Source organism: Capricornis sumatraensis, chromosome 23, assembly GCF_032405125.1.
Source record: "Capricornis sumatraensis isolate serow.1 chromosome 23, serow.2, whole genome shotgun sequence".
NCBI classification, from domain to species: Eukaryota; Metazoa; Chordata; class Mammalia; order Artiodactyla; family Bovidae; genus Capricornis; species Capricornis sumatraensis.
This window is the reverse complement of record NC_091091.1, coordinates 35852819-35867706: the sequence shown is the minus strand read 5'-3', so window position 1 is coordinate 35867706 and position 14888 is coordinate 35852819. Positions and strand designations below refer to the sequence as shown.

Genomic DNA, 14888 nt, shown 5'->3' with positions numbered 1-14888 from the left:
TGCATATTTTGTCTCCTTTCTTCTTTTACCTTATTTTTACAGGTTGCATTTTGAATGATATAAGGGTATTATTGGGCCTATAAAACATAAAATGTAAAGTACTTCCCAGTAACAGCACAGAGGAAATACATGGGGAAAAAAATCTATATTGGTCTAAGGATATAATGTGGTATTACCAGATGGTAACACAGATTCACAGGATAAATGAAGAAAACTAGAAACGGTAAATACAAAGATTAACAAAAGCTAAAAGTAAATACTCATCCTTCTTTTTTCCCTCAGATTCTTTAAAAGACATGAACTTATCTAAAGTGATAACTGTAAAATGTACTCTTTGGTTTGCAACATGTATCTATGTAATATGTATGATGATACCACAAAAAGAGAAGAAAGAAATTAGACCTATAAAAGTAATATCATTTTATCTCATTGGAATTATGTTAGCATAAATGAAGCATATTTTAATAAGTTAAGATATATTAAGAAAACCCTGGAGTAACCACTAAGAATATAGCTCATAAAATATAATGAAAAAGTTATTAAAAATTAAAATGCAATATTATAAAATATTTACTTACTGCAAAATAAATAAATAAATGAAAAGTGGAAGAACCAAATTCATCATATACAGAGGAAAAATAACATAAATCCAATTACATCAAAAATAACATTAAATGTGAATAGGTCAAATGATTCAATCAAAAGGCAGAAAAGACAGACTAGATGAAAGACAAAGAGCTAACTATGTAACCTTTATAGAAGACACATGTAAATATTTACATACAAACAGCAACAAGAAAGTTGGGATGTTACCAGAGATGAAGAGGGACATTTTATAATGATAAAGAGGACAATCCATCAATAAGATATAGAAATTGTAAACATACATGTATCTAACAACAGAGCCTTAAACTACATGGAGCAATCACTGACAGAAATTAAAATAGAAATAAAGAATTCCACAAAAATAGCTGGAGACTTCAATACTTCACTTTCAATAGTGAATAAAAGAGCTAGACAGATGATCAGCGAGGGATTAGAAGACTTAGAAAACGCTATAAACCAATTGGACCAAATAGAAGTAAATTTAAAAATCCATTTAACAACAGAATATACTTCATTCTCAATTACACATAAAAAACCTCATCAGGTCTTAAACTTCAATACATTTAAAAGGACTGAAGTAATATAAAGTATGTTCTCTAACTACAACTGAATGAAATTAGAAATCTATGGAAAAACCACAAATTATGGAAATTAAGCTACACATTTCTAAGTAACAAATGGATCAAAAACAATCATAGGAAACTTAAAAATTACTTTCAGGTAAACTAAAATAAAGCATAACATACCAAAAATCTTACAAGATGTGGCCGAAAGACTGTTCAGCAAGAGATTTATATTGTAAAAGCCTTCATTCAAAAACAAAAAAGGTCTCATATCAACCTAACTTTGCACTTTAATAAACTAAAAAATTAATAGAAAACTCAACTGAAAGCAAGCAGAAGAAAGGAAATTAATAAAAATCAGAGTGAAAATAAATAAAATGCATAGTAGGAAAAGAATAAAGAAAATCAATAAAGCCAAATACAAACTGTTACTTGCAATGTGCAACAAAATCAACAAAGCTTCAGCTAGACTAACAAATTTAAGAAGACACATTATTAAAATCAGTAATGAAAGATGAGACATACTACTGATAAAGACTGGGAAAAAAGACTATAGGGAAACACTATGAGCAGCTGCATGTCAATAAAGCAGAAGAAAGGGGGAGATTCCTAGGAAGATACTACCAAGAAAATATGCATAGGCTATAACAGTAAGGAGACTGAGTTAGAAATCAACAAAGTGCCAGAAAAGAGTAGCCCAAAAGCAGGAAGCTTAACTCAGTAATTCTACCAACTCTTTAAGGAGAATTAACAATTATTCACAAACATTCCCAAAACACGGAAGCAAAGCGAACTAACAAACTAGGAACAGCAGGCAATTGTTTTAACCTGATAAAGGACATGTATAAAAACTTCATAGCTAAAGTCATATTTAATGGTGAAAGACTGAAAGCTTTCTTTTTAAGGTCAGGACCAAGACAAAATTGTCCTCACTTGTCACTTCTAACAGCAATGTACTAGAGGTTCTGGACAGGGCAATTAGGCAAGAAAAAGAAAAAAAAAAGCAACCAGATTTAAAAAAAAGAAAACTAACTTTGCTTGCACATGACATAATCTCGCATACAGAAAACTAAGAAATCTATAAAAATTATTTAATCTACTAATGTCTTCAACAATGTTACAGGTCATTTACAGAGAAATCAGTTTCATTGTATTGACATACATTTACAATGAAAAATTTGAAAATGAAGTTAAGAAAACTACAAAATATCATTGAAAAAAGTTAGTGAAAAGGCATCTGTATTCATGAATTAAAAGACCTCATATTAGGATAGCAATTCATCCTAACTGATCTGCATATTTAATACAAATTCCAAAAGATTTCTTTTTTATAGGAATAAACAGCAGGTGCTAAAATTCATATTGAGAAACAGAAGCCCAAGACTTGGGAAAAAAGTCTTGATAACAACAGAGTTAAAAGTACTGACACTTTCCAATTTCAAAACTTATTTCAATGTCTTAATAATCAAACCATGTGCCATTTTCATAAGGATAGACATGTAGATCATGAAATAGAATTAGATACAGAAATAATACCATACATCTATGGCCTATTGATATTCAACAAAGGTGTCAACAAGTTTAAATGGGGAAATAAGAGTCTTTTCAACAAATGGTGCTAGGACAGCTTGATATTCACATACAGAAGGATGAATTTGGATCCACATTTCACAACATATAAAAATTAACTAAAAATGATCAAAAACTTAAGAACTAAAATTATAAAAATGTTAGAAGAAAATATAGATACAAATCTTCATGATTTTGGATTAGGCAACAGTTTCTTAGATATAACATCAAAAGCTTAAGTAACTAACAGAAAAAGATATACTAGACACTATCAAAATCAAAAATTAAAAAAAACTGTGTCTCAAGTGACACCATCAAGAAAGTGAAGACACAACCACAGAATAGGGGAAAATATCTGAGAATCGTATGTCTTATAAGGATCTCCTCAGAACATATAAATAACTCTCACAATTCTATAATTTAAGAAACCACTTAATTTTTTAAGTAGGCAGATGATTTAAACAGACGTTTCCCATAGAAAGAACATGAGTAGCCATTAAGCAAATGAAAAGAACATCATAAGTCATAAGAGAAATATGAAACAAAACCACAAGGAGCTACCACTTCACATCAAGTAGGAGGATAATAAAGAAAATGATGAATAACCAGTATTGGTGAAGAGAGTTATTAGATCCAATACACACTGTTGGCTATAACATAAAATGATGCAATAGCTCTGGAAAAAGTCTGGCAATTCCTTAAAAGGTTAAATAAACATGTACCATCTACCAAAAACATCAACTCCTAGATAAATACCAAGAGAGAACATGTTCACACAAAAACTTACAAACCAACATTCATAGCAGCAATATTCCTAACAGCAAAAGAGTGGAAATAAGCTGAAGATCCATAAACCAATGAAGTATAAATATATGGTATGCAATTTAATATTGAAAGTGAAGTGAAAGTGTCAGACGCTCAGTCGTATCCAGCTCTCTGAGACTCCACGAACTGTAGCCCACCAGGCTCCTCTGTTCATGCAATTTGCCAGGTAAGACTACTGGAGTGGATTGCCATTTCCTTCTCCAGAATTTAATATTACTCAGTCATAAAAAAGATGTAAAGAACTGATATACGCCACAGTATGGATAAACCTCAATAATGTATGCTAAGTGAAAGAAGTCAGACACTAAAAGACACATTATATGACTGCGTTTAAATGAAATGTCCAGAATAGACATATACACAGAGAAAAGAAAGTAGATTAGTCATTTTCAGGTATTAGAGGGGAAAATGAATAGATAGTGACTGGTAAAGGGTATGGAATTTCGTTTGAGGGTAATTGAAGAGCTCTGGAATTATATGATGGTGATAGTTGCACACCACTAGCCATACTAAAATCCATGGAATTGTACACTTTAAAATGAAAGATTGTATGTATGTGTCAATAAACAAAACAGAACTAATTAGATGAGATGAGAAATAATTCACCCTAATTCTTGCCATCTCTGTATGTGCACCATCGATAATATTACTTTATCCTTGCTCTCATTGAAAAAGTACAATTTCTTCCCACGTTCTGAACACGGATTGGCATCAAGACTTTTTCAGAACAGTAGAATGCAGAAGTGATGGTATGGAAATTTTGAGCTTTGGCCTCAAGAGGAAAATATACTCTGCTCTCTCTCTCTCAGAGTTCTGTTTTAAAAATACCATGTAGAGCAGCCCAGTCTACACTTCCGGAGGATAACAGACCAAATACAGCAGAGGACAATCATCTGTAGCTGAGGACTCCGAGATCAATCATTCAGTTCAGACTACCAGATATGTGAGTAAAGAATTCTGAGATCACCCAAAATCAGTAAAGTGGCCAGATAACTTGAACCACAAGAGAAAAATCAGGATTGTCTGGCAGAACCGCCTAGCAGAATTCAGGAAAACAGATGATATAGAATCATGAATAAAACTGTTTTAATACAGAAATCCTGACGTGTTATGTTAAATAATGATAATTAAAAGATAGTTCTAAGAGAAAAATGGAAAAATGTGAAGAAAGAATAAGCGAATTGAAATACTAATCAAGGAAGATACAAGGATGTAAAATATAGACAAGACAGTAAGAAAAGACGGGGACATGGTGAAAAAGCCTAACATAAGTGAAGCAAAGCCTTCAAATAGGATAGATGCAATATCTGAAGAGAATGGCAGAAAAATTTACAAACATGATGAGAAACATCTACAGAGCAAATAGACGCCATATTTTAAAAAAGGAAACTAATACTTAGGTATGTCATACTAAAATTACTGACATTAAAAACTAAGGAAAAACATGTATTTTAAAAAGTCAGAGGGAAGAAAAAGACATGCTGCTTTCAAAAGAGAAACAAAAAACCTGATAAAGGATTCTTAAGAGAAAGTAGAAGCCGGAAGAGTAAGAAATTAAATCTTCTAATTACTAAAAATATATATCCACCAACACAGAATGCTATTACCAGTAAAAATATCCTTCAAATATGGACACACAATAAAAATTTTTTCAGATGTATGAAAGCCAACTTATAGCCACAATTTAGAAACACACCATTTTAAAATGTTACATAAAATTTATCAAGCTAAAGAAATGTTACAGCAAAAAAAAAAAAAAATTCAGATTAATAGGAAACAGCGAAGTTCACAGAAAATGGTCAATACATGGGTAAAGAAAAAGATTTTTTATTACTATGATTTCCTTATGAGAAAATTATCCTTTTAAAGTAAAAAAAAACAATGTATTATGTGGTTAATAACATATACAGGAGTAAAATATATGGCAATTATTACACAAAGGACAGGAAAGAGCAAATGGATTACACTTTTGTAATATTCTTACCTTATACATGGAGTAGTATAATATTGATTCAAGGTAGACTGTGATAAGATAAAGATGACTATTACAATCACTACAGCAGTCACTAAAAAAAACACAAAAGAGGTATAGCTAAAAATCCAATAAAAGTGGTAAAAGTGGACTTTAAAAACACTCAATTAATCTAAAAAAGGCAAAAGGAAGAACAAACACAGAGAAAAATAAAGGAAATTTTAAAAACCAATACTCCGAGGGTAGAACTAAACTCAATACCAACATTATATTAAATCTAAATGGACTACACAGTTTGATAAAAGACAGAGACTATCAGAATAGGTTTTAAAAACAAAAAAGCAAGTAGTGTATGCTATTTACAAGAAATTCATTGTAAATAAAAACACTAGAAGATTTCCACTTCTTCCCATGAAGGATTAATCACTGTGAGAATTGACCTCTACTGTAAACCATAAGGAAACTAAACAAAATATATGAAATGACTACTTTCAAATATAATGGGCAGTTCAGGAATGACATCCTTGAGGAAAAAGAAAACAAAATATGACGGCCTTGACTTGCTACCTGGAGGCAGATTTGAGGCTACAGTTCAGGGAAGGAACCCCAAGCCCTCACACAGTTGAGGATAAAGATCAAAGTTCAGGGAGGCCATGGTTCCAGACTTTGTGAGGCAAATATTAGAGAACAGAGAGCTGCACTCAGCAATCTGCAAATGGGTGCCCTTGAATCTTTGGTTGAATAATGAACATAATGTGAAATTCTGTAAAGCTGGAGAAAGAACCATCAGAAAACAGTATGTTAAAACAATGCCAAGAACTCATATAGGATTGGAAATAGCTTGTATTCCCACTAGTCAGAGTGAAAAGACCTCTTAATCCAAAGGGCATCATATAGAGACCACGGAAGGCGCTGTCTTAGTAGTGGGAATAAATTAGCACTGAACTTAGGGCTGCTATGTACAGGCCTTGACAAATCTTAAAAACAATCTTCAAAGTAACATAACTTCATGGCAGAATAAAATCCAACACACTAAAAGAAATAAAGCTGAATAACATATAAAACAATCACAATGTCCAGAAAATACCATCAAAAATAATCATCCTGGAAATTTTGATCCATGACCAGTAAATACACACACACACACACACACACCCCAATAGAAACAGAGGAAACAGCATACCAGTTGGGATGAGTAGAGAAGGATTTTTAAAACAGCCATTTAAAGTATGCTTCATATACTCAAGAATACAAAGTAAGATATAAAAATGAGGAGAGAAATGGAAAATATAAAAATGACTAAAATTCAATTTATAAAGATTAAAAATATATACAAAATTAAAAATAAATGTAGTAAGACAAGAATACTCTTTCCAACAAATAGTGCTGGGACACTCAGATAGTCATGTACAAAAGAATTAAATTGGGTCCCTATCTTATCCTACAGACAGTTAACTCAAAACGGATCAATGACCTAAATGTAAGAGATAAAACTACACATCTAAAAAGAAAATATAGATGAAAATCTTTGGGATCTTTTATTACACATGATTTCACAGGCATGAAAGCAACGGCACAAGAAAGAAAAGAAAAAACAGAAAAAAACATCATTAAAATTTAAAACTTGTGCTTCAAGGACACTATCAAGAAAGTGAAAAGACAACCCACAGAATGGGAGAAGATACTTGCAAATCAATCTTTGGTAAGGGACTTATTATATTCAGAATATATAAAGAAGGTTTACAGTCCAATAATAAAAAGACAAATATCCCAGTTAAACAGTGGGCAAAGAATGTGACAGACATTTCTCAAAAGAAGAAATATTGGTAGCTAATAAACACATGAAAAGATGTTCAACATCATTAGTCACCAAATAACTGCAAATCAAAACCACAGTGAGATACCACTTCACACCCACAACGATGACTATAATCGAAACAATTTGAAATAAGCAGTGTGTGCAAGGATGTAAAATAATTGCAACCCTCATGCCTTGCTGGTGGAAATGTAAAATAATATAGCAGCTTTCAGTCAGGTGGTTCTTCCAAAGGTTAAACACAGTTACCATTTGACCCAGATATCCCATTCCCAATGTAATGAAAATATGTCCACACATAAACTTGTACATAGTATTCAAGAAGCGTATTTTAAAAACCAAAAATCAGAAACACTCAAAAGTCCACCAAATAGCAAATGAATAAATAAAACATGGCATATTCACATAATGGAATATTATTTGGTAATAAAGAGAAGTGAAGTACTGCTATAGGCCACAACATAAATAAACTTTGAAAACATCATGCCAGTATGAAAGAAGGCAGTCAAAAAAACTACAACTAATTTATTAAGATGATCAGAATAGGCAATCCATAGCTGACAAGGGTAGGCAGGGTGAACAGGCAGTGACTGCTAGGAAGTGCAAGATCTCTCTGGGAGATGATAAAATGTTTTTAAACTGATTGTAGTGATGGTTGCAAAAGTCTGTGAATATGCTAAAATCCACTGAGTTCTACACTATAAATGGGTAAACTGTAGTAAGGTATGCTGGTTAGTCTTATGCATCAATGAACGCAGATGGTAATACCTCAGTTATTTAGTCAAATGCTGATGGCCTCGTCCTGGGTGTGGTAGCTCATGTTCAGTTACTGTGTCCGACTCTCTGAGACCCCAAGGACTGTAGCCTGCCAGCCTTTCTGTCCATGGAGTTTTTCAGGCAAGAATACTGGAGTGGGTTGCCGTTTCCTACTCCAGGGGATCTTCCCGACCCAAGGATCGAACCTGCATCTCCTGCACTGGCAGGCACATTCTGTACCACTGTGCCACCTGGGAAGTCCTGAGCGTGATAGGTACTTGCCCATATGATGGGACAGTCACTGACTGGTGACTAGGTTATGCCACACAAGCGCAGCTGGCTTTGAGAAAGGGAGATCATGCTGAATGGACTCAGTCAGTTTATCCCTCAAAAGGCACTGGTCTTGAAGAAGGAGATACAAGATGTGGGTGTTTGCATTTCAATTGTGGAGACTCTACACTGTTAGTTCTGGAGATGGAAGAGGGATGGGGGAGAGAACATGAGCACTAAGAGCCCAAGTGGTCTCCTGGGATCTTAGAAACAGTCACCTCAGTCCTACACACAAGGCACTGAATTGCGCAAACATGTGGATGAGCCTGGAAGCAGATTCTTTCCTAGAGTGCTGGTCAAGTATGCTGAAAATGTCCTTCAATCTGGGTTAGTCTGATGCTTGTTCATGACTAAACTGGGTTACAGATTTGGGGGAAGAATGGGAAGAATATTACAAAGTGACATCAGGGGTACATGACACTAACATGACATCATTGGTGATGTGAACCTTGATCACTTGTTCAAGGTGATGTCACCTTATTTTCTCTGCTGTAAAGTTACAATATTTCCCTTCCACACACTTTTCATTAAAAGTGAGTCATCATGTCCAATTCACACGTGGGGATAAAGAAATTAAGCTCCACTTCCTAGAGAAAGAAGAAGAAAATGGCAACCCACTCCAGTACTCTTGCCTGGAAAATTCTATGGACTGAGGAGCCTGGTAGGCTATAGGGGATCGCAAAGAGTTAGACATGACTGAACAACTTCAGTTCAGTTCAGTTCCTAGAGGAACAAGTGTCAAGGTTATTTGTGGACATATGTTCGAACCACCAGAGAAGTTAATAGATACTTTTGAAGAAGATACTTAGAAGCTAAACAAATATCTTGTTTCTCTTCCAAGTTTCACCCACTAATTTGAACATTCTTAAGCAGATTCTTCTTACAGCACTTAACTACTGTGGGATTCTAACAGCAATTTTTTTATTTCCTTCGTTCATTCTTTGTTTATGTATTTGCCCACATCACACAGCCTGCAGGATCTTAATTCCCCAACCAGGGATCAAACCCGGGCTCCTGCACTGGGAGCGCAGAGTTCTAACCACTGGACCACAGGGAAGTCGTTCATTTTACATTTATTATTCGGAATTTTCTGTAAGAAATATTTATCCATTTTCACTTGCGTATTATTTATTCCATCATTAAATCAGTGAAGAATCATGCATATGTGTTCTGTTCTTTGGGTTACAATCCAATACGGTCGCTATTTTTTTGCCCAGATTTGACCCACTGAGAACTCTTTCAGGTTGACTATGCCCCTTTGACATGCTCCCATTCTCCTTTGTTTTGTTTTGAGCACTTTCTTACTTTCTGGCCTAGGGAATACTTCAGGCTAATCTTGTATTCTCCCTGCCTCAGTTGTAGAATCAGTCATTTCTCCAAACAGTCCTAGTTCATTTCATTGGAAACAGTATTTTGAAACCAGGATGTGGGCACTGAAGATGTTCATTGCTACTGGGGCACTGTGGCTTCTAGGCCTTCTTGAAGAACTAAACTAGAAAATATATGTATATATACATCACACATCTACATATGTATAAATATTAAAATAAACTTGAATTTATGCTTATACGTGAAACCAATACCACAGGTATTGTTGTTTTGCTTAGTTGTTTTTTTTTGTTGTTTGTTTTTGTTTTTCCGGCTGTGCCACACGTCATGGGGGAAATCTTAGTTTCCTGAACAGGGATCAACCCTGTGCTTCCTGCAGTGGAACCATAGAGTCCAAACCACTGGAAGGCCAGGGAATTCCACACAGGGTTCTTTATAGTCTTTACTCTGCATATTTTTAACTTTTTTCTCTGACAGTGAGAAACCTGGCTCACATAAAACACAATTAATTTATATATTTGTCCCAACCTAGTAAAAATATAAAGGATTGTTAGAATTGTTAACCTGTACTATGTGAGAAACAAATTTACCAATCAGAATATAATGTTTATATAATTTTTTGCTTTAGTTTCACAGTATCCAAACAAAACACTATTTTTAAGGTTACTTTGATCAGCTCATTTTTTTAATGAAGTGATGGCATTCGTAATACAGTTACATTTACTTGTCACAGTTTGCATCCTCTGATATCCTGGTTGATTGACTTTTTTAAAAAAATCTGCAGTCAGGAAAGTTTATTTTCTGTCATATTCAGTATGGCTTGACAAATGCATAGAGTCATTATCAACCACCACAGTATTAAGAAGAACATTTTCATAACCCTGAAAGTTTCACTGTGAAGCCCTCTTGAAGGCAATCTCTGCCTTTATTACTTCTGGCAAATAACTCATCTCTTTTCCATCCCCATAGTACAACACGTGGCCTTTTGGTCTGGCTTCTTTCACTAGGCGAAATGTATTAAAGATTCAGCCATGCTGTTGTATGAACCAGTACTTGGTCCCTCGTCTTCTAAAGCTTATGAAGAAGTGTCACACTTCCCCGGTCTACCTCGTTTCAGTGCAGCACACTGTCAATGCCTCACCTAAGGCAAGTTCCACAGTATCTTCTGCCTTTTTGCCTCAGGATGTTTACTCGTATCAGGACAAGCTATTAATCAGACATGCTGGCACAGTGCAGAAGTCCCACACCCTCAAAGGCATCACTCAACTCTCAATGGAGGAGAGTTAGTGGATCAATACCCCACTCTCCTAGTCCTTCGGTGGTTTAACCCTGAGGAGCATTCTACATATTTCTTCAAAGGTCCCAGTGGGTCTGAGTTAGTATTTCCCAGTACAGTATCCAGCTTCATAATGCACATATTATTGGTTTTCCTCTCTTCTTTGAAACTCTCTAGTGCTTCAATTATGCTTCCCAGGTTCATCTCGTAAATAAACTATCTCACCCAGTCCTTGTCTCTTCTGGAACATTCTTTCCCCAGACAGCCCCATGGTTCACTCCCTCATCTACTTGAGATGTTTAATAACCATTTCTCCTGAGAGAGATCATCTCTTACCACTCTATTTTAAATTGCAAGCCTTATCTCCCTTCCTTGATTTATTTAATAGGACTTATGACCATCTAACTTATAACCACACACACACTGTGTGTGTGTGATTAATTTCAATTAGAATACAATTAGGCTCAACTAAGTGTTTACCTGGTGGCTCAGCTAGTAAAGAATCTTCCTGCAATGCAGGAGACCTGAGTTCGATCCCTGTGTTGGGAAGATGTCCTGGAGAAGGGAAAGGCTACCCACTCCAGGATTCTGGTCTGGAAAATTCCATGGACTATATAGTCCACGGGGTCTCAAAGAGTTGGACAGGACTGAGTGACTTTCACTTTCACTTTAGGCTCAATTAATGCAGTGGTTTTAGTCAACTTTTTAAACTGTTATGTCCCTAGAATGTAAAACACTCTTTGCACATAGTAGGCACTCAATAGAAATACACTGAATAAATTAATTTTTCAAGAGGTTGATTTTATTCCATATAAGAACCAACTTTCTATTTTAAAAACTCTAAAAGCTTCACTGACCTTCAAAACTGAATGACACCAAACACCAAAGGTCAAATGACTCTATCATGCAAATTACACAAAATATTTCCATACTTAGCATGAAGTTTGACTGAATCCTCTGAGTTGCCTTTGAAGTCTCAGATATTATATTATAAACAATAAAAGACTATACTATAGTATACAAATTTGGTATGGAACCAATATTATTTTTCCTTGTAATAGTTCACATGAAACCAAATCTGGAAATTATATATCATGCATCTGGTTATCCTATTTAATGATTCCAAACATAATATCACCTATACAACAAACATGGATATTGGGAAGAATTTTTTTAATCCTTTATTTTCAGTTTTTTTCATTATTTTTTTTCCCTAAATCTTTTTATAAGAAAGGAAAGTAATTCTTGGTGTCCTTGAGCAGAAATTAAAATTTCTTTCAGAATATTTTTATTACCTGGACACTGGATAAAGGACCACTCATAGTTCTTCTCTTTAGGACACAGACTGGTATCAAGAAGCATCTCATTATTAAGCATTCCAACAAGCTTCATTGGTCCCCGGGAAGACCCTTCAATGCAGTGTCCTCTTCCAGTATTACTAGGATCGTTGCACCAGCCACACCCAGGTTGTTCCAAACACTGGCCACAGGTCCTCAATCCAGAACAATTTTGGGCTGCATGGGAGAAACATTATTAACAAACATGTTACATGACTTTATATTCAACTGGAATTGCAAGCTAATGGAAAAATAAATATGATCCAGAAAAAGACAGTAAAGGGTCATTTATGGCTAATGTAAACATTTTTTTTTGTAATAATAAGAAGCAGCAATTACTTCAAGAGCAAATAAAGCATACATTATGAATAAAGAAGAGATGAATGGACTGGCATTGAGAAAAATGAAGTCAGCATTCACACACTTCTGAGAACTGTGCCAGTACCAGGACCTTTGGGGAACTGATGCAGGCGCCCATAGACCACACTTACCATCGTCTGCAATATAGAGCAATGTTAGCTCTTCTTGTGCCCAGGAAGTGCCTCTAAGGAAAAACTCTGCATCTGCCTGTGAACGTCCACTCTAAGTCATGCCTACCCACTACCTGAGATAGCTGACCCCAGCATGGACAATGGTCTCCTTAAGGGTCCAAGATAACTAGCATTTGCCTGATATGCATTGTTTAAAAGTAATCTCACTCAAAGAGCCAAACTGAATGGGAATATGGAAACTGGATACTCTGCCTTAGCAAGCAACCAGCAGGACAGTTTCTCTCTGACTTCCAGGGCTGCAGAATATTATCTCACTGAAGCTCAACCTTTTTTTTGTTTAACTGATATCTAGGCTATGAGCCTCAACAAAGCCCATGAACACCGTGATGCCTTTCCCAAGGATGAACATATTACCACCTGCCATCATATTCACAATAGTTGCTATATGATGTTTTGAATTTTTACTTCCAAGTCATAATACCCTGTATCAGGCTGAGGTTTTTTAAATTAGTCTCACTGATTTTTTTTTTTTTTTTTTGCTATAAAAGGCACATATCGTCTTGGGAATCGTTTATCCATAGAAGACAGCACATAAGCACAAAGTACCATGAATGGTCTTCTAGTCACATGCTAGAAGAACCTCAGAGAGAAGGAAAAAACAAGGCAGACTCTGGCCGTCTCAGTTTCATTTCTGTTGTGGTAATAACTTAATTGTTACTCAGTTGTTTAATATTACTGGAAAGAGGAATGCTCCTCAGTTCAGTTGCTCAGTCGTGTCTGACTCTTTGCGACCCCATGAATTGCAGCACGCCAGGCCTCCCTGTCCATCACCACCTCCCGGAGTTGCAAATAAGAACAGCATAAGCTTCTCAGCAAACAAACAGGAACTCAATACTGTAGACCATGCAGGGATAATAGAATATTGGATTAAAGAATTCATCAATTATAGTACGATTTGGTGGTGTAAATTTTTTCAGTGCTGAGCATTTCAGGGACTAGATGTAAGAAAGTGAAGAATGACTACCATCTCCCATATTTCCTTAATAATAAATTTAAAAGGAAGAGTATTCTTTGAGTCATTGAACACAAGTGATTAATGTTAACCCTGTAGATAAATAATTCAATGACATGAACATACTTCGTTCTGAAAATTTTTTTCAGCAGTACACAGTGTTAAATGGCACTTCATTTAAAACATCCTTAGATAACTGAACCTTTCATATATTACAATACTCCTCCTTAGACTTTTTACTGTGAAATATTTCTCTTTTATCTGTGATTGTAGCTAGCCCACAGTACCGTTGACTAGATTATTCTGTCTTCAAACCTATATTGGGTTGGTATGAAACCAATGGGAAATCATGTTAAACATCAAATTAGCTATGCTAGCTTAACATTCTAATTATTTACTGTCACATGATAAACTGAAGTAAATCTTTACTAGTTCTCATCCAGAATAAATCTAGACTTTATATTTATAGTCTATAGATATCTCTGAGGAAAATAAAATTTATTTTAGGATTAACTTTTTAAGTAAAATAACCAATCAAATTTCTTAAAGAAACATAATGTACAATATCCGCCTGCAACTGGGGAGATCTGGGTTCAATCCCTGGGTTGGGAAGATCACCTGGAGAAGGGCATGGCAACCCGCTCCAGTATTCTTGTCTGGAGAATCCCCGTGAACAGAGGAGCCTAGCAGGTCCAGTCCATGGGGTCGCAAAGAGTCGGACATGACTGAGAGATTAAGCACAGCAAGCGCATTCTCAAACACAGCCGATCTGCTCTGTTGCTTTTCAAACAGCTGGGTAAATCTTAGATTTAAGAATCCTGCCTTTCTTGCATTGACTGAATGACAAACTAATAATGGCCTGTTTATTAGAATTTATGCTTTAAAAATGAGCTACAAAATGTCATATTTAGAGCAACATTCTACTTTCCTATATTTTTGTTAGATGTAAAATTATTACAGAAGTTAATATTGGTTTAGTTCTTGCTCAAGACTGGAGAGCAATGTG

The 14888-nt window shown here is 35.1% G+C and overlaps 1 protein-coding gene across 1 annotated transcript in view; it reads right to left on the bottom strand.

Moving 5' to 3' along the window:
• ATRNL1 (attractin like 1) overlaps positions 1-14888 on the bottom strand; it is a 785280-nt gene that overhangs the window by 577354 nt on the left and 193038 nt on the right. Inside the window, exon 18 of the mRNA XM_068961441.1 lies at positions 12338-12556. Coding sequence (XP_068817542.1) covers positions 12338-12556 — 219 coding nt within the window. The remainder of the gene's footprint in view (positions 1-12337; positions 12557-14888) is intronic.